Genomic DNA, 19,452 nt, shown 5'->3' on the forward strand with positions numbered 1-19,452 from the left:
TGTAAAGAGATAGCATGAAAAATCTGTCTCCTCTCCTTTTTTCCGTCTCCCTAGGTCCCACCCCTTGCAGTTAACCACTGGAAGGATTTCTTATGCGTATACTTTTATGACCTTCCTCCCTTTTTTACACAAAAATAGCCCAGCTATGCCTCCTCATCCTCTCACTTAACACTGTTTCTTTCCTTATCTGTACACAGAAAGCTTCTATGATGGGTCTTTTTGTGAGTTACATCATCTGACTGATGTTGGACTTGAAAGGCAGGGTGATATATAGAGACCAGTCATGGAAACAATAGAAACTATTTCTGCAAATCGAAGATTAGTGAGCTTCAGGCTTCTCTATCATATTTGAATCTCCAGATATAGTTTGTGGTAACAATACCATATGTGAATGTAAACTCCTGTAATATAAGCTATCAAAGATTAATTTATATTGAAAATGTGAAATTATGTTTCTTAACGTCTTGGTCTAGGTTATGATACAGGGAGAAGTTATGTTTATTCATATTGTCTCGTCTTGGTCTAGGTTAAGACACAGGGAGAAGTTATGTTTATTTATATTGTCTAAGTCCTAATTTGTTTTTCAGTTATCTATCAAACTAACCTATTCTAATATCCAGTTGGTATAAAATATGCAAAGGAATATATTTTTGGTTTTCATTTCTGAGATGGTTAGCAATTATACAAATGAAAGTGTAGGTGCCACAGTAATAAGTCCTTAATGGAACTTAACAACAAAAGGAACTTTAATATCTATAAAATTAAACTGTTCATCATTATCGTTAAGAAAGCATAACTTTATTTTCCCACAATTGGCATTATGAATAAAAATACTTGAAGATAAAGCGGACATTGCTAATGGTAGCATAAATAAAAAATCAACCTAGACTTACTTCTCTAGAGCATTTTCCCCATAAACAATTTTCATTTTCATTTAAAAATGAACACCAGGTTTTAGGAGCAATATTAGTTTGGGATGTTTGAGATAAAAGTGAACCAGATGTCTAAAGCCCAAACAATAAATTTATTTCTCCAAGGTTGTGCCTAATTCTACATTTCCTGAATCCAGATGACATTAGAATGTTTAATAAATTTCTGAGATTTAGGTGAGATCGAATTTATCAGATTTGTTTTTGATTCCAGAGATAATATAAATGTGTACCATTTTCATTTGCCCTTGAAGTGGTCCTAATATTTAGCCAGATTGTTTTTTTTCTGGCAGATGTATTCACTTCCTTTATGTGCTGTGCTCATAGCGTGAGACTGCATGTGGAGGTGTTCAGAGACCTTGAGAAAGCTCTAACTTAAATGGGGGGACTGCTAAGAAAAGGAGCTACACTAGCTTTATGAATCCAGACTGATGGACACTATGGGACATGATTATATGATCATTTATCAGAAGATTTTTCACTTCAAAGAGATAAAGAATTGAACTAAAATTTGTATGGAGGACAAACAGACCAGGTGTTAGGTCAAGAATGAAGACTTCTGTGCAGTGATTTTTTAGCTTCAAGTAAGTAGAGCACCAAAGATCCATGCAGTGTCTCAGTTACAACTTATTTCTGATTCCTAGATTGTTGTAGGAGATAAAGTTGTTTTGATGCCCGTGAATGCAGGACAGCCACTACATGCCAGCAACATAGAGCTTCTTGACAACCCAGGGTGTAAAGAGGTAAGTTGAGGAGGAAAGGAAATTAATGTGTTGATTCTGTTATGAGAGGAAAAAGGTACGTGGTTTCTTTCATTATCCTCATAAGCATAATTCCAGTTATGCTAATTAGGTGCAAATAGATAATGATTAGTTATTGCTATTTTCAGCTGGTCTTTTGAAGACATTTGTGCTGAAGTGTGTACTTCGTTGTCCAGAGTTGTCTTTTTTCCTTTTTCACTAGTTGAAGTAATAATTTCTGGTATAAAATGGAATCTACAGTCTTATAACTTAATATTTCTTCATTAATAGGTGAATGCTGTTAATTGTAACACTAGTTGGAAAATCACTTTATTCATGAAATACAGTTCCTATCGAGAGGATGTACTGAAAGGAGTAAGTATGTCCTACACAGAACATTTCCTGGAAGGATTAAAGGTAGTCTTATTGAATTTCTAGATGCAAAACCTGCGTGTTGATAGTTTAGAATGTGACTGTAAACTTATGAACCTAGAAGGTGACTATATATTCACTACGAGTGTTTCATTGAGTTTCCCTCTGTATAAATATCATTAAAAGCCAAGTAGCTATCAGAAGGGCCCAGAGTATCAAAACCAGAAAGAGACATCTGCTTCTTTTGTCTTATGTTTTCTTGACTTGTTTTTCTAGGGTGACGTTGTTAGATTGTTTCATGCAGAACAAGAGAAGTTTCTGACTTGTGATGAATATGAGAAAAAACAGCACATTTTCCTTCGTACAACCTTGCGTCAATCAGCCACTTCTGCTACTAGTTCTAAAGCACTTTGGGAAATAGAGGTGTGTAAATATTTGTTTTTTGGTTTTAATAAATATTTATATCAAAAAGACAAGATTCACTAGGCTGATTGTTTTATTGCTATAGGCATCATTTATGACACGCCAATAAAACAATAATTTTTGTGAACTGATTTGTACCTCTTAATGTAATTGCTGTGACCAATTTGAAATGTTTCTACTTCCTTTATTATCTTCTCTGAGGCACCTCTCTGTCTCTCTAGTTTAATACAAGCATATATATGATTTTGCTTGTTAGAAATCCATTGTGAACTGTTGTCCAGACTGATCAGACTGAAGGCCATGCGCATCAAATGGCATTGGAGTTAAGATGGAGTAGGCTGACTCACTTTAAGTAAACCTCAGAACTATGCAGTCACTGAAAAGGACATTTGTTTCTTCTGGGGATGTCATTTCTTTTGGGATAAGGAGACCCGTAGTTAAGAATTTATTCAACCTTCAAAAAGCATTTTTTAATTGCTCCAGTATGGTAGTGTAATTAGGAAAATGTAAGATATGGATTTTTCTTTAAAGGACTTTTCTGTACAGTGGAGGAGATAAGATATGCGTAATTACCTATAAACAAGCCGCCAACATCTGATAAAGTCCATCTTGATTTACTGGACATCCAGGCTTATAGCAGTCATTCTCAGCCACTTGAAACCTATCGTTCCTCTTTGACAGCATGTGACACTTCCTTTGATATCCTAAAATGGAATTCATAGGTAATATTATATATATATATATATATATATATATATATATATATATATATATATATATATCATGATTAAAAATAAATAAAATACCCAAATTCTAACATAAAAAAGAAGTAAAAGGAAAATGATTTATAATTGAATCTGTATTTCAACATGTAATTAATTACCTACTCTAGTAGGTATTATATTTATACCTATCCTTGATGGATACATTTGGATTTGAGAGAAGTGATAAATGAAGAGGACAAGAAAACATTCTATGAGTACAGGAAAAGGGAAAAGGTTCTTAGTCTGGGATCCATGAAGAGCTTCAAGTTATCTGTAAACCTCTAATAACTGTATACAAAATGGGTATGTACCAGTATGTGAGATAACCAATAGATTTTATCAGATTCTTAAAGTTATCTATCTCTTCCCCCAAGGGAGCAAGTATTCACACATTGACAAGGTCACAGTTGCTTGTGTGATTAGCAAAGAATTTGTGGAAGAATTTTGATTTGAGAACTAAGCCTTGTAGAATGGGTAGGTTTTTGGCCACAGGAGGAGCATTTTTAAAGACTTCATTCACTTTGAAGTATTTTTACAATTATTATCTCATTTGAGCTATTGGAGTAGGGGAAGACATACAAGCTGGAGTCTAGCAATTGGCATTAGAAAGTTCTATATTAGCAAACAGAATCTGAGGCTGGGGCAGGAGACCATAGTAATAAAAAGAAAGTAACCTGTGGTGGGAGAATAATGAAAAGTTATTTAATGAAATTAAATAGCAGCCTTATGTTATTTAATCTTCACAACAATTCTATGAATTAAACCCATTTTGTACATGAAGAAACAGGCTTGAAAATGTTAAATTACTTGCTGTTATCACACCATAGTAATTGGTGGAGCTGGGACTCAAACACAGTTCTCTTCAGACGGTAAAACCTGAGCCTTGCTGCTGCACCAGGCCACCTGTCATAACCAGCTGTTTCAGAGCTTCTGCTTTTATTCTTCATGCGCCTAGTGGCTCAGCATCTGGGGGCAAGGCTATTCCCAAGGACAGGTATCAAAGGACATGGTGTTAGTAGAAAGCACACATGGAAAGGGCCAAATATGAAGTTAGTCCAGACCGCCAGGCCTTGGCATTTGTGGTTCTCTCTGCCTAGAATGATCTCTTCCAATCTCTCTGCATGACTATCTCATTCTGATCCTCCAGGTTTCAGCTCTCATGTCATCTCCTCAGAGTGGCCCAGGCTGATTGTCATATCTAACGTAGCCTTCCCTGGTTACTCAGTCATGCACTGTTTGCTTCCTCCTGGCACATGCCAAATCTTATTCATTGAAAGTGCTAGTCTTATTCATTGCTGTGTCCCTATTGCCTAGAAGAATACCTTGCACATTGTAAATTTTTAAGAGTCTGTTGAATGAATGTTTGAACAACAAATGGTGGGGGGAGCCCGACAGTATTTCCAGCTCTGGCCTGGGCAACATGTGTTTTGGAGTAAGGCTGTATTTGCAGGTGTAAGGTGTGAGCATCATGCGTGCACCGAGAGCCAACTGTTGCTTGATCCTTTATGGGGAATTTTGTTTTTCTTCCACGTTGCCCTCTTATGAAAACATATAGTAGATCTGACAAGTTAGCATTAACAGGCCGGCACCCTGTGTATACTCTTGGCATTTGCTTGCCAGGAACAGGAATAATTTTTAGTCATTATTGTCATTGTTCTTTTTGTCTGTAGGTGGTTCACCATGACCCATGCCGTGGAGGTGCAGGACAATGGAACAGCTTGTTCAGATTTAAACATCTTGCAACTGGGAACTATTTAGCTGCAGAGGTAAGACTAATGGATATAGTGCTATTACATCTCCGACTTTGAAATCGTGAAATAGGCAGGTTCTCCAAAAGATGTTACATTTGTAGGAAAAAATACAAATGAGGAACATTATACAGATTTGATTATTGTCTGTCATGTTTTGGGTTGGCATATAAATTATTCTTAAAATGTAAATATTAACCAATGCCTTGAAATAATCTTTGTCTTAAAATTAAACAACAATCAAAAGCAATAACAACAACAGAATGCTGGTGGTTGGTTTACTGTAAAGTCAAGTGGAATGGAGTATCTGATATTTATATGTATGTAGTTAGTCCTAAAATTTTCTATATAGTTTCACTCTTTCAGCGTGTCGGCACTGGAGAGATGATTGATTCATTGTTGATGTAGTATAGTCACTAATTTCAGGTTGGGCTTCAGCGGCCACTCTTTCACTATTGGGTGGCTCCAAACCATTGGAGATAAAAGGGTTTTCGTCCTGATATGGAACTGTCTGAAAACTGCCAATAAAAATGGTGAACACATAATGAAAGTTTTTCCTTTCTCCACTAAAAGCCTATTGATATTCCAATAGATAAGAAGGGTAGGTAGGAGTAATAGCATAGAAATTTCAGAAATGATATAATTAAAGTTTGGTTATCTAATGTGAAAATAATTTTGAAAATATTTGTTTTTAGATGTATGAAAATATCCATTCATTTTGCTCTCCTCAATTTTGTTTCTGTGTCTCAACTTCGAGTTTCTTCTGGGGTTCTAAACCAGAATCTGGCCTTAGAATGTTTACTATTACTTATCTAACTTTTGCTTTTGGTTGTGAGGGAGGTGTGGGAAGTGGGGGTGGAAAACTGATGAGAAAATGGTGTGGGAAACAGGACGTTTCTGTAAACATGCTGACCCCCGTCTAAACAGCCACCTAACTCCATTACCCTCTCCATCCTATTAATCCGTGATAATTTTTTTAGTCCTTGCCACTATCTGATTTATTGTACATTTTATATTATGCGTACGTATTATATTTCTCTATCAGGAAGTACGCTCTCCAAAGGCAGGGATTTCTTTTTTTTAATCATCACCACTGTGTCCCCAGCACTTAAGGCAATGCCTGGAACTTAGAAAGAAGTGGATGAATATTTTTTAAATGAATGAAGGAATATAAAGAACCTATTCAGGCTTCTATAAGCTTAGAGGATGGGAAGAAGGAAATTTAGGGATTTGTATCTGAGAGGCATTTGGAACAACATTTGGGCAAATTAATCTCTCTAAGCTCTAATACCCTCCTCTGGAAAATGAGGATAATCATAATATTTATATGATAAGATTATGAAGAGAATTAAATGAGGTAAAGTGCTTGGTATATAATGTGTGGCTCATGGTAAGCATCCGGTAAGTGATGCCAGCGTGATTACTTTGATTATATGATAAATAGGGATTCTTCTTACTTTTATAAACATCTGATTCATTATTTATGAATCTCTGCAAGTAAGTGAAATAAAGTTTTGCAATTTATTGCAAATTTATTTGCAATTTACTGCTTATATTATAAATGTTTTGAAGTTTTTTGAAAAGTAACCCTTTGAAGCAAAATTAGGCAGTACAGTAGAGAATCTTGTCTAAAATAAGAATTAGAAAAGAGTACTAGATGTTTTATAAAAGATAAGAAATTAGGATTAAATTTCTTTTGGCTCCTCTGTTAGTGACTCTTTTCCTTAATTCACTTTTCAATCAATGGCTGTTTTAGCTTCTGACGTTCTATAGAAAAATGATATAGTTACCCATTGTTAGTTTTCCTTGTTAATCTCTGCAATTAAAACTTGTATCATTTGATACAAATGATTAGGTTATTAAGATTTAAATTGTTTATTAACTTGAATGAAAATCCAAGACCTCAGTACATAAATGAATTCATTAAAAATGGAAAAACAGAAAGCAGTTCATTCCTTGAGAAGAATTTGAAAGACTGTCTTTTCATTCTATTTCTAGAGAACACAACTTTAAGTGCCAGATGCTATTTTGTCCATTCAAAGGTCTGGTGTTTTTGTAGGACCTCTTTTTTGACCTTTAATACTTTAGATAACATCTTTTTAAAAATTCAAGATGACGGAAGAAGGATAGTGAAGCATTAAGTACATATCTGAAAATGGAAAATTAGAAATCTATTTTCTATTGATTTGAAACAGTGTAACAGAATGGATGCTTCTGTGTTGTATTCTGACATCGCAGGAGAAGTCATGGCCTCAAAATGCTGACATCTATAAGTTGGGGTTTTATATTTCATATGTCAGCTAAGTTCAGACAAGACCCTGGCACAGTCTTATCTCAGATGCTTGTCCTGCTGGGGTGAAAGCGTCCAGAGCTGTGGCAGGACCACAGTGATGGCAGTCACTTGATACAAAAATTGATTTCTAATGCCAATTCCACAGTAGGTGGAAACTATCCTGTGAGGAACAATGATTATCCTTTTGTCATTTTGTTTTTTTAAATGCTCAAGTCTTGAATTTAAGCATTATTCATGTCTCGAGTGCAGGGCGTTCTCAACACTTTGAGTGGTAACTTCCTAGCATTATTTGCTTTATTATACCCTTCTTGCTAGGGGAGAAAAGACTCCATGGCTTTATTTCACTTTTTTCACTTTTACTTTTAATATCTAGATACTACTTAAAAAGTCTGACACATATTGGGATGTTGAAAATGTAAGAGCTGGGAACAATTATTTTTGGGATTCATAAAAACAGCAAACATCATCTTGAAGATTCTATACTCTTGTTAATATATGTTTCTTAAGTGCCTGATAAGTGCATAGCACGGTAGAGTGCACTGCAGATAGAGAAGGAAGCAGAGGAGTCAGTCTTCGCCCTTCAAGAGACTGACCTTCTAGTTCAGAAGGCAGCATGCAAAAAAGGACACAGGGCCGTCAGCAGGCAAGTGCACGTAGGGCTGATTACATGTGCAGGTGGAGTTGGGTTAGTGTGAGATCAGCCAGAGAAGGCTCTGGGGTGGGGTGAACTTTTCCATGGTTCTGAAAGAAAGTGACAGGCACAGGTTATCAGAGAAATAAAAGGACAGTCCTTGTAGAAGTTGCCAAGGTGACATATATATAGAGAGGGAATGTTTAAATGATGTGTAGACAATGTGAAAAAGAGAGGCCAGCTAAAAGAAAGGATTTTGAATGGAGGGTTTTGATTTCATCTAATTAGTAACAGGAATGAAGTTTGAAGTTTATCCTGGTAGCTACCTTAGAGGTTAGGACTGGACAGCTATTTGCAAACATGTGGTAGACACTGGTGATGGTAGAAAAATCTAATTTCTGTCCTTCAAGAACTCCCAGTACAGGATGATGAATGTTTTGCAGCAATATGAACCACAGCGGGCTTATGCAGAAGCACTGAAGTGCAAAAGACCCGTTAGTAGAGATGCTGGGTAGTATGAGGAATGGTGCGGGGGCCAGAGGAGGAGCTGCCTGACGGAAGAGTAAGGCGGATGGGGAGAGAGAGGAAGCGCAGTGAGGGCAGCTGTTACACAGGCAAGGAAGTGTGTAGTATTGTACACACTAGTTTCACATGTATGATACGTATGTGTACCACACATAGGATATGTGTGAGTTTGGAAGTGATGCTGGAAGGTGAGGGGGGCAGGGTGGTGCAGCCAGAAAGGTAGGGCAGCTGACTTTTTCAGGCCACACCTATTAAACTAAGGACACTGGGTTTTATCTTTGAAGTAAAGAGCGGCCCTCTAAATAAATCTGTGCTTGAAGAAGAGCATTCCAGAATCGCACTGTCCAATGTGTGCCACATGTTGGCTGTTTCCATTTAAATAAATATTATTAAAATTAAATATAATTTAAAAGTCACTTTCTCAGTCACACTCGCCACATTTCAGGCTGCTCCGTAACTACACGATATGGGACAGTGCAGTTACAGTACATTTCTGTCACCACAGGACAGGTTCTAGTGGACAGAGCTACTCTGGAGCCTTTGTGAAGTGACTGGCAGGGACTGAATTTAGATGCAGAAAAACCAGATAGGAGACAAAGGTATGATCCCTTCAAGGAATTCTGAGGACGTGAACCAAGGGAGGGGTTGGCATTGGTAATGGCAGGAAGGGGGAGACGATTTTAGGACATAGAATCAATGGAGCAGAAATCCATAGAATGTTAGGGGCTAAGGAGTAGGAGGATTGGGCTTTGGAGAACTGGGAACGTCTTTTTACCAATTTAGACAATATGGGAAGAGGTACAAAGCTGATGAGGGAAATAATCCATTCAATTTTGAATATGTTTAATTGGAGTGGCTTGTAAAATGTCCTGGTGAAGATGCCTGATAGGCACAGGTTTCACAACTTCTGGAAGTTTGGGGATTGGCGAGGGCTGAAGAAATAGATGTGGTCCCCATAGCATGGATGAGATCAGCGAATATAAAGAGAGTGATGGGACCATGAAGAACTCCATCGTGGAAGGGTGGACAAAAGACTGGGAGCCTGAGAGGTCAGAGAAGCAACTGGAAAATCAAATGGGCTGAATCACAAATGCTAAGCAAAGGAGGATAGAGTTTCAAAACGGAGGGAGTACTGTTGAAAAGGTTAGGGACAAGCCTTTTATAACATTTGGCAAGGACATGGTCATTTGTGAGTTTATTGAGAGCATTTTTAGTGGAAACCAGAAGGCAGGGGTGGTGGAATGATGAGGAAACCAGCAAATGGATGTAAGTGTTGACTGAGTTTTCATATCATTGCTGTGAAAGGGGAGAGTAATAAAGGGAAAGTAAGAGTCCTATTAGATAGGTTTTTATAGTCTATTTTAGAAAATAGAATGGATGAAATCTGAGCTGTTTTTGCATTAAAGGGAAATACCTATCAGAAGGGCAAGATTTGCCAGTGTATTACTCTTTTCCCTCAGTCTTTCCACTCTCAACATGCATATTTATAATCTGAAATATTACTTTAATGCGCTTGAGGCATTCCTGGTCAATTGGATTATGTAATTCTTGAATTGCCTTTGAGTTTATGGTGTTTATATTGGCCAGAGTGGTAAAGAGAGCCTAGTGTTGTGGGAAAAAAACAATCTCATGTATACTGCTCACAATCTTTGACTCCAAGTAAATATTTAACCTCTCTGAACCTTGGCTCCCTTGTGTGTAGAAAAGGTGGTAATATATATTATATGGGGTTATTTTGGAATGAAGGAAGATAGGAAGTGTTCAGCACCCTGCACATAAAAGGAATTCAGTAAGTGTTAAGTCCCTTCATTTTTATGGAGAGGAAGGGGAGAGAAAATGCAAAGTAGTGTTTATTATTATTATTATTCAGAACTAGTATTTCTTTGTCAGTCAGATAACAAGGTGGTGGTGGTGGGGATTTTAGTAGCTCACCACTGGATACCTTGTATGTAGAACAGTGATATTTAATTCACCACATTCTGTAAATATTGGATGATTGAATGGATAAATCATAGAGACTATGAAGTTGTAAATCCAATCATTTCACTTTACAGAAAAGGAAACCCTGGCTTAGAGAGGCGATTTATTTTGTTCAAAGTTTAGAAACAAGATAATGATGGTATTTCAGTTGAGTGCTAGACTTGTCCCGCTTCAGTGGTTCTTGCCCCTCAGGGGACGTTTGGTAATGTCTAGAGACATTTTTATTGTTACAGCTGAGAGAGGGAGCTACTGGCATCTAGTGGGTAGAGGCCAGGCATGCAGCTAAACATCCTACAATGCACAGGACAGCCAGCCCCCACAACAAAGAATCAGCCAGACCGAAATACCGGTAGTGCTGATGTTGAGAAGCCCTGGTGTACATTATGCTGAAATTGCACTATCATTTGTGGACTGCCTGCCAGGTGAAAACTCTACTTTGATATTGTGAAGAGACCAAAGGTAGTTAACATTTGGTCCTTGTCTTCTTAAGAGTTTGTAATCTAGAGAATAATATTAACTCAATCACGGGGACATTGATGCCTCTTTTGCAATTGTTTCCATCATACACACACATCTAAGATAACTGGTTTTGTGTAATGTTTAAAATTTTAACATCTATAGGTGACCATGATTAATCTCACAATACATTTAAAGGGCTGCAACCTTAATTCTAAGCACAAATGAGAAAAAAACACATAAAAATTTACTTATACATGTATTTCCTAAGCATGATATTATATTTGAGCAGTACTTACTGGGTGGCTAAGTTATTCAGAAAAATGTAATAAGCCTATTGTTTGTGAAGAAATGAAGGGGGCACTATTCAATGGAAATTAGACTACTGTGTTTCCCTGAAAATAAGACCTAGCCAATCAGCTCTAATGCATCTTTTGGAGCAAAAATTAATATAAGACCCGGTATTATATAAGACTGGGTCTTATAGTATAGTAGAATAATACTGGGTCTTACATTAATTTTTGCTCCAAAAGATGCATTAGAGCTGATTGTCTGGCTAGATCTTATTTCCGGGGAAACATGGTATTTGATATGCTGAAGATTCTGTAGTCTAATTATAGAGACAAAACACATAAATTGCAAGCTATTTAAGCATAGCACCTTTTTTTTGGTGAATTGTAGAAAACATCTAGGAATTAGAACAATGATCTAACACTATTTAGATTTTATTCTGTAAAACGTTTTTGATGTTCTGAAATCCAAATTTCCAATGTGGGGAGGAGATCCCCCCTCCCCACACACAAGCACTTCTTATACACCAGCTGAGTGTCCCACAATTCAACTCAATGCCAATACTACCGACCCAGAGGTAGCATAAGGTTCTGCCAGTTAAGTGTTCAGTCCTACAACACTGCCCTCCAACCAGCCCGACTTCAGATGCTATATAGTTGCAGCCTAGGTTGTTTCCTGTGCTTCTGACTGGTTGGCTTTGTATCAGTGGTTTCCACAACCTCCTCCTTGGGTTTTATCAATTTGCACAGAACTCAGAGAAACATTTTACTTACTAGATGACTGGTTTATCATAAAGGATGTAACTTGCAAATAGCCAGATGGAAGAGATGCATAGGGCAAGGTGTGGGGAAAGGGTGCAGAGCTCTCTCTGAGGGCACCACCCTTCCCAAATCTCCGTGTTCACCACACCACTGGGAAGCTCGCCAAACCCTGTCTTCTTGAGTTTTTATGGAGGCTTCATGACATAGTCATGATTGATTAAATAATTTGCCATTGAACAAGTCAGCCTCCAGCCCCGCCCCTCTCCCAGGAGGTCAAGGGGACTGAAAGTTCCAATCCTGTAATCTTAGCCTCCATCCTTAGGTGACCTAGGGGCATTCCAAAAGTCATCTTTTTAACATTACAAAAGACACCTGTACACTTTGGAAATGACAAGAGTTTTAAAAGGTCTGTGCTAGAAAGGGGGACAAAGACAAAATTTATATTTCTTGTAATTCACAATATCACAGATACTAAAGTGAATGAAGGTTTAGAAATGGACCCTTATGCAATTTAGAGATTCCACCAGTATTGCTTTGAGAATTCAAGATGTTATTTTCGAGAAATATATACTGCTAGAAAGCCATGGACAAAATGTAGAACAAAGTATTTAATTATGAATTAGATAACAAAGGCATTTGTGATTTCATCAGATAATGCATTACAGTACACTGTTATTTGGCTCCTTCCCAATAATATCAATTTCTGTGGACCATACATGTAATTAGGTGATATGAGGGGAAGGAATACAGCCATATAGTTTTGCCCTTAATACACACCACTGTTGTCAGCTGTCAGCACACTCCTTGCCAGTTTTCCATAGATCTTTTCCTCTTATCACCTGATTGGTGTAGGAGAGTTCACACCTATCTATGGGGAGAAAGTAATTTTATCATATTTTGAATATGCTAATAAGGGAGGCTCAGTAAATAGTTCTTGCACAATTGTGGGAAGAATTATAAATCAAGTATCACAATTTCTGATCTGCTTTCTTCCTTTTCATTCTTTGTATATTATGAAAGCAGTAACTTTTGATGAAACAAGATAGATCGAGTAGTGCAAAATAATTTTTCTTGTGAAAGATTTTATATTGCCTTTTTTTTTTATTTTATTTTTTTTATATTGCCTTTTTAAACTCAACTTGCTTATTTGTTTGTAGATAGGCAAAACTTCCACCAGATGGCAGTAAACACTTATTTCCTAACTATGCAGTAGTCTTTGGGTTTCATTAATTAGTGAAAAACTTAGTATTTAAGAACCTATACAATGGTATTGAATCTTATGAATTTTAGGGCTATAGTTTTAAATATCCCTACATTTAGTTCTCTATCAAATGTTATCAGTCACAGTATATGAAAAGGGCAGGGTTTGTATGTATGTGTATGTATATGTACATAAATACAGATATATACCTGACTCTATATGCACACATATAAACATATAAATATTACATATCAAAACATAAATTGTGCCTGGCACATGCAACATTCAGTAAATGTTATTTTTCCCTTCTTTTCATTTCTAGACTTACCAATCAGAATAATAGATTGGCTTTGAAATGCTAGTCATTGGAAAGAGGAACATACATTTAAAATCATTTGAAAACACACACATGATGATTTAATGACTTTAATGTCATATATAATAGAAACAGATCAAAACAAATTTCATTATAAAAAGTAACATTTTTCTTGTAAGGAAATGGATAACATTGTGGACTTAAAGTTTCAATCAGCTTCTCGCTGTTAGATGGAAGTTGCAGTTTTCTTTCATTTGATTGTGGTATACTCATGACTTTCACTGCCTAGGTGTTTATGATATCACTCTCTCTCTGCTACTTTTCTGTTCTGACTTGTCATATTCTCTATGTGACTTCTTTCTCGTCCTCTTTGTCCATTTAAGTGAGAGCTCCCTTTAAAGATTAGTAGTGGGTATTTATTCTTTATATTTTCTCTCTGTCACTTACTCCAGTGGCTGCAGTGGTCCATGAATTTGATCTCAGATATCCCGCTGCCATTGAAACTCAATAAATATACCTAAGATTGAATTGTTTCCTCACAAAATAGTGAATTTTCTTAGTTCTGGGTTAAAAACTTGAGAGTCAGGATAAATGTATTTTTCTCTCTCAGTTTACGCATTTAGATTCTCCTGACACTGTGTAAAATCTTGTGCATTCTTGTTCTTCTTTCCATTTCAACATTATTATTTTTGTTGGTGCTCTACTGCCTCTTACTTGGACCACCGTACTTGGTTACTTTGCTTCTTTCATCCTCCATCTCCTACTAACAGTAGCCAATTGAGGATTTTTAATGTCCTGTTTCTACAAATAGTATCCCAAGGATATTCAAAATCTTTCTGAAGATGCAGACCCAGTAGCCTATGGTTTAAAGGCCCCACTGGTCTGGGCTGGCCTTGGGTCATCACACCACTCTTCTTTGTGGGGACAGGAAGGAAGTCACATGCTATCGCAACTACAAGGTGTAGTTTGGAACCTTCAGCCCTGTGCTTCCAAATAACCCTGCCACTCACCAGAATATTTCACTTAATGTGCCCCAAGTGCCTCATCTGTAAAGTAGGGTTTAGAATCCCTTCTAAGAGGATAATAGTAAAAGGAAATGATTAACTTTTAAAAAGCATATAAAAAGTATGCCAGAAATGATAGTGATATTTATGGGTCTTCTCTGAACAAGTCTCATTTTCTCACCTATGTGGCATTCGCTCCCCTGCAATGCCTGTCCTCTGCACTCCGTCTTCTCTGCCAATTATAATTCTATCCATCCTTTCAGGCTTAGCTCAAATGCTACCTTCTCCATGAATTTATTCTTGAATAAATTTGCCCACCAAAGATCCCTCCCTCCTCTGAGCTATATTGTTTATAAATTATTCATTCCTGTCTTATATCTCTTGTCACATTCTGTTTTGTATTACAGATAACTGTATTTATGTCTTATTTCCCCTCCTAGATTGTAACGTCTTGTGGTCAGGGACCATATTCTCTTTGTCTTTGCTAGAATACCATATGCCGCACAATGTTTTGCCCGCTATAGATGCTCTATTAATATTTATTAAATAAATTATTGAATAGCATATTAGATCACTCTCTCCAATGCCAGATTTATTTATTTATTTATTTATTTATTTATTTATTTATTTATTTATTTATTTATTTAAAGTGTGTTTCTCCAGGACCCATCAGCTCCAAGTCAAGTAGTTGTTTCAATCTAGTTGTGGAGGGTGCAGCTCGCAGTGGCCCATGTGGGAATCGAACCGGCCATCTTGTTGTTAAGAGCACCGTGCTCTAACCAACTGAGCCAACCGGCCGCCCCTCTAATTTATTTTTTAACATAAGGAAATATTTTTTTTAAAGTCTTAAAGATTCAGGAATCACCACATGACTATGTCTTCTATCTCCTTTTTTAGAAATAACATTTTTTCAATTCACCCTTAGTCTATTTACCTTACTAATTACTGCTATTATTATGTTTAGAGAAGGAAAGCCGCAGTATAAGTAAAACATATTAAAGCATATATTTATTTGGCCTGTGGTTAGTATTGGTGAATTCACATAGGCGTAGATTTATTTGGGTTGCTTCTCCTCTCCCTCCTCACTATATATTATTAGCACTTCAGTGAATTTATTGAAGCCAAACCCTAAATTAGTTATTAAAAAGATACAGTGCAGCCTGAGAGACACAAGATGAGGTAAAATCTAATTGATCAGCCCCATCTTTAGTACTGTTGCCAAAGATACACATATGTATAATTTACTGACATATTGCTATGATTAGGATTTAGCCATAGATTTCTCTCATTTTACAGACGAGGACTCTGAGTTCCATGGCGATTAGGTGACCTCTCCTAAGGCCCATGGTTATTTCCTTACAGAGCATCGTCTGGAATCCAATTCCACAGACATTTCTCAGGGATTGAAATGGGTGATCCTAAATGGGCACAATACTGGGGTGCCAAAAAATGTGGACACATTTTAAGAGATGTTATCTGTGCTCAAGCAGTAGTTTGCCGTAATCAGAAGTGTCTGGACACTAATGATGACCACTTTGAGCACCTCTTGTAATTGCAGAAGTCAAATGTGAATTGTAGTCATCTTTTGTTATTGGTATATATTGAGTATTACAATTTGAATACAGTTTTTTCCCTTTATTAAAATGTGTATACATTTTTTGGCACCCTCTGGATGTGAAGACTGAATTTTAGAGTGTAATGTTGTCTTTGGGGTAGAACATGAGCTATGTTTAAGAGGGCATAAATGATTTGTGTCTGACTCAGGTACATAAATTCCTGTTTCTGTAGACATTTTAGTTATGGATACATCATGGCGTCCCCGCATGAATTTATGTTACAGTGTCTGTAACAGTAATACTTGACTAAAAGCTGAATAAACCCACTCAGGCACTATGGAACTTTTTTATTACTACCAAATAAAAGTGTGTCTGTTTTTAATTGTTAATTTCAGGTTCAAAACAATATATATGATTATACTTGTACACACCTCACAAAGTGATATCCCCAACAAGATTACTACCCATCTGAAAAGTGTGTCTTTTTGAGTTTCATTAATCAGTAGACAGGAGGTCGGTTAATTAACTATCTTTTTGGCTTTCTGCCTTTCATTCTTGGATTCCCAAAGCAAGATAAACCCGTTTTGGAACTAATTTGAGCCTCAAATTTCCCCAGTTGCTGACCTAGCACTAACAGGCAACTTCTTGTTGTGTGTATCAGTAGCTCATCATGTTTATTGCTGAGCAGTACACCATTGTTTGAATATACCATATTTGGTTACCCATTCTCTTGTTGCATGATAAGCATTTTTGTCTCAGCCTAATTTCTGGCTCTATTTATGTCCGCACCATTGTTTTCCCTCCTTTCTTCACCCTCTCATTGTCCTCATATGAATGTGTCAGTCTGTTTCAGATGATTTTCCTGGAATATGGTGACCTCTGCACACACAGTTCTTTCCTCAAGAGCTGATGAAAGCTTTATTTTCTGTTATCTTTGATTATTGCTTGTGTTCCACTTATGTTCTCTTCGTTTTGAGAACGCCAATCACCTATTAGTTGACATGCCCTTCTCTGGTCCTCCATGACTATTTTCTTTTTCCTAATTTTCATTTCTTTACACCTTTCCTTTGTATTGAGGGGTAGCTGTTCAATATTTTTATCCTCTCTCATTCATTTTCTGTAGCATCTACTATGCTTTTTATTATTGCCAACATGGACTTTAATTTTGTATTTACGTTTTCATTTCTAGTGAAATCCTCCTTAACTTCTTGTCATAATTCTTTATATTTTTATAATATTATTTATATTATTATTTTTATATTATGTTTTTAGCTGTTCATCTTATTCTGTTGTCTTTACATAACGTTTACTTGTACATCTTTGAATATGCCAAACCATTTTCAGAAAAATTTTTTTGCATCATACCATAGAAAATATTCAGAAAGACTCTGAGAAAGAATTTCACCTTCTTCTAATGTACTTTTTAATCAGTCCCATGTTATTTTTTCCTCCCTTCCTTCCTCCCTCCCTACCTTCTTTATTATCCTCAGACAAGTGTGCTCTGTGCAGAACCAGATGGGTTGAGTGGATGGTCCTTTTGTTCCATATTTTTATTCTCAATCCTCTTTCTAAATCTTCAGCTGCAGGGCGGACTGAAGGGTGCATTCCCAGTGTAGTTCCCAGTTCTAGCAGATGTTGGCTCTGTGTACCTGGGCTCGATTGCAGTTGCTTCTTTCTCAAATCCCTTTGCTGTTTCTATATTATTACATATACAGTGTAATTCCAGCACAGAGCAGCCACGGTTCTTTTTTTTTTCTCCTCTTTCTTCAGGCAGTGCTTCTCAGAAAGCCCTCTGCCAGCATCTGCTGCTCCCTCTACTTTCTGTCCATTTGCTTTCTGAGCTTTGTCATATCTTTGTGGTCATGAGAAGATAGAGATAGGTAGTGGGACAGTGGATGAGAGGACTGGGCAAACAATTTTCTGCTCAGCCTATCAGCAGCTTCCCAGTGATAGAGAAACACTGCTGTTTTTGGTTGTGAGACAGGTTACTTAGTTTGTTGCTAGGTAGACTGAGGGGGCTAGGGTAAACAGAAAAACAGCCATATCCTGCAACTCCAGGTCCGGGAATGTCTCCTTCAGTGCAGGACAGAGACATGAGAATACGCCTTAAGGTTAATAAATTATCTCAAATCCCTTTTGGCCGGACAAAGGAGCAGATCTGGTAGATAGGAATGGGTTATTTCCTTAATCCCTTCAGGATGGGCAAACAGGACAAACCTGATAGACGAATTCAATTAAAAGGCTCCAGCCCTTTTCCCCAAGCAAGGGAAGGTATAAAAAGTAAGAGCTTTTGCCTCAGTCACTGGTCACCCCCATTCGGGACCCCCTCCCGCTCGGGAGCTCTGACCCTTTGCTTTTAATAAACTATCCTCTTTTTAAAAAATTTTGCCTCTCCCTGGTCCGTGTTTCCATTCTTCGGTCTCACAAGACACGAACCCGGCCCACACCCAGAAACTGCCGGCAGATCCAACATCAATTGGTAAATCCTCTGCAATCTCTGAGTCAGTGGACAAACACTGGTGGGAACCACAGCAAGGATCCTCTTAACTGTGTTCACATGGCCATCAGCTTGAAATGAGGTTAACATTTCATGGATATGCCAGGAGATAAAAACTGGGGAGTTATCTGCTTCTTCCACATCTGCTTTTTAATAACTGTCAGTTCATTGAAGACTGGGGGTTTAGGTTGTTTTTCAGCCTCAGTTTTCAGTGAAATTGAGAGGTTTTTGTTTTGTTTTGCTTTTTATCTTTTTCAGCACTTTCATTGATATTTAGTGGTAAGTTGGGAGGGGCGACTGCCCCTCCTCAGAGCTACTCAGAGCTACTGCCATGTTTCTCCGAAAATAAGACCTAGCCAGACCATCAGCTCTAATGCATCTTTTGGAGCAAAAATTAATGTAAGACCCGGTCTTATTTTAATATAGTATAAGACTGGATATAATATAATCTAATACCGGGTCTTATATTAATTTTTGCTCCAAAAGATGCATTAGAGCTGATGGTCAAGCGAGGTTTTATTTTCGGGGAACCACGGTAGCTAACTGTCATTTTGAGAGACTCCTGACCTTACATTTTAAGTGGTGACGTGAACTACCTGAGGTTGCCTGTCGAATAGACCAGCTGATTTACATTAAACTGATTAAATTCAATTGGACAACTCCTTATTTTGAGAAAAACACCTTATAAATTAATTGTTCTACATATTATGAGCTAGTTATTTCACTACAGCAAAGACATCCCTTTGAGACTGTGTCGTCAGGTGGGAGTCAGGAGTTCCGTATTCTAACCAGCTGGAAATGCGTGGACCAATACTCAGCACGTGCAGAACTCATCCTTCTCATCAGAATGACCCTCAACTCCACAATCCAAGCCCAAAGACACATGCTCTTGTTTGGTTCAATAGTCCTCATGCGTTAGCTGACATCTCCGATATAGATCGATATATTGCTCCTCTTTTACTTGA

At 37.3% G+C, this 19,452-nt stretch overlaps 1 protein-coding gene across 1 annotated transcript in view; it reads left to right on the top strand.

The window, feature by feature from the left end:
* The window catches only part of ITPR2 (inositol 1,4,5-trisphosphate receptor type 2), a 431,615-nt gene that overhangs the window by 91,845 nt on the left and 320,318 nt on the right, over positions 1-19,452 (top strand). Inside the window, exons 6-9 of the mRNA XM_019737570.2 lie at positions 1,574-1,672; positions 1,961-2,044; positions 2,318-2,464; positions 4,899-4,994. Coding sequence (XP_019593129.2) covers positions 1,574-1,672; positions 1,961-2,044; positions 2,318-2,464; positions 4,899-4,994 — 426 coding nt within the window. The remainder of the gene's footprint in view (positions 1-1,573; positions 1,673-1,960; positions 2,045-2,317; positions 2,465-4,898; positions 4,995-19,452) is intronic.

Source organism: Rhinolophus sinicus, linkage group LG02, assembly GCF_036562045.2.
Source record: "Rhinolophus sinicus isolate RSC01 linkage group LG02, ASM3656204v1, whole genome shotgun sequence".
NCBI lineage: Eukaryota > Metazoa > Chordata > Mammalia > Chiroptera > Rhinolophidae > Rhinolophus > Rhinolophus sinicus.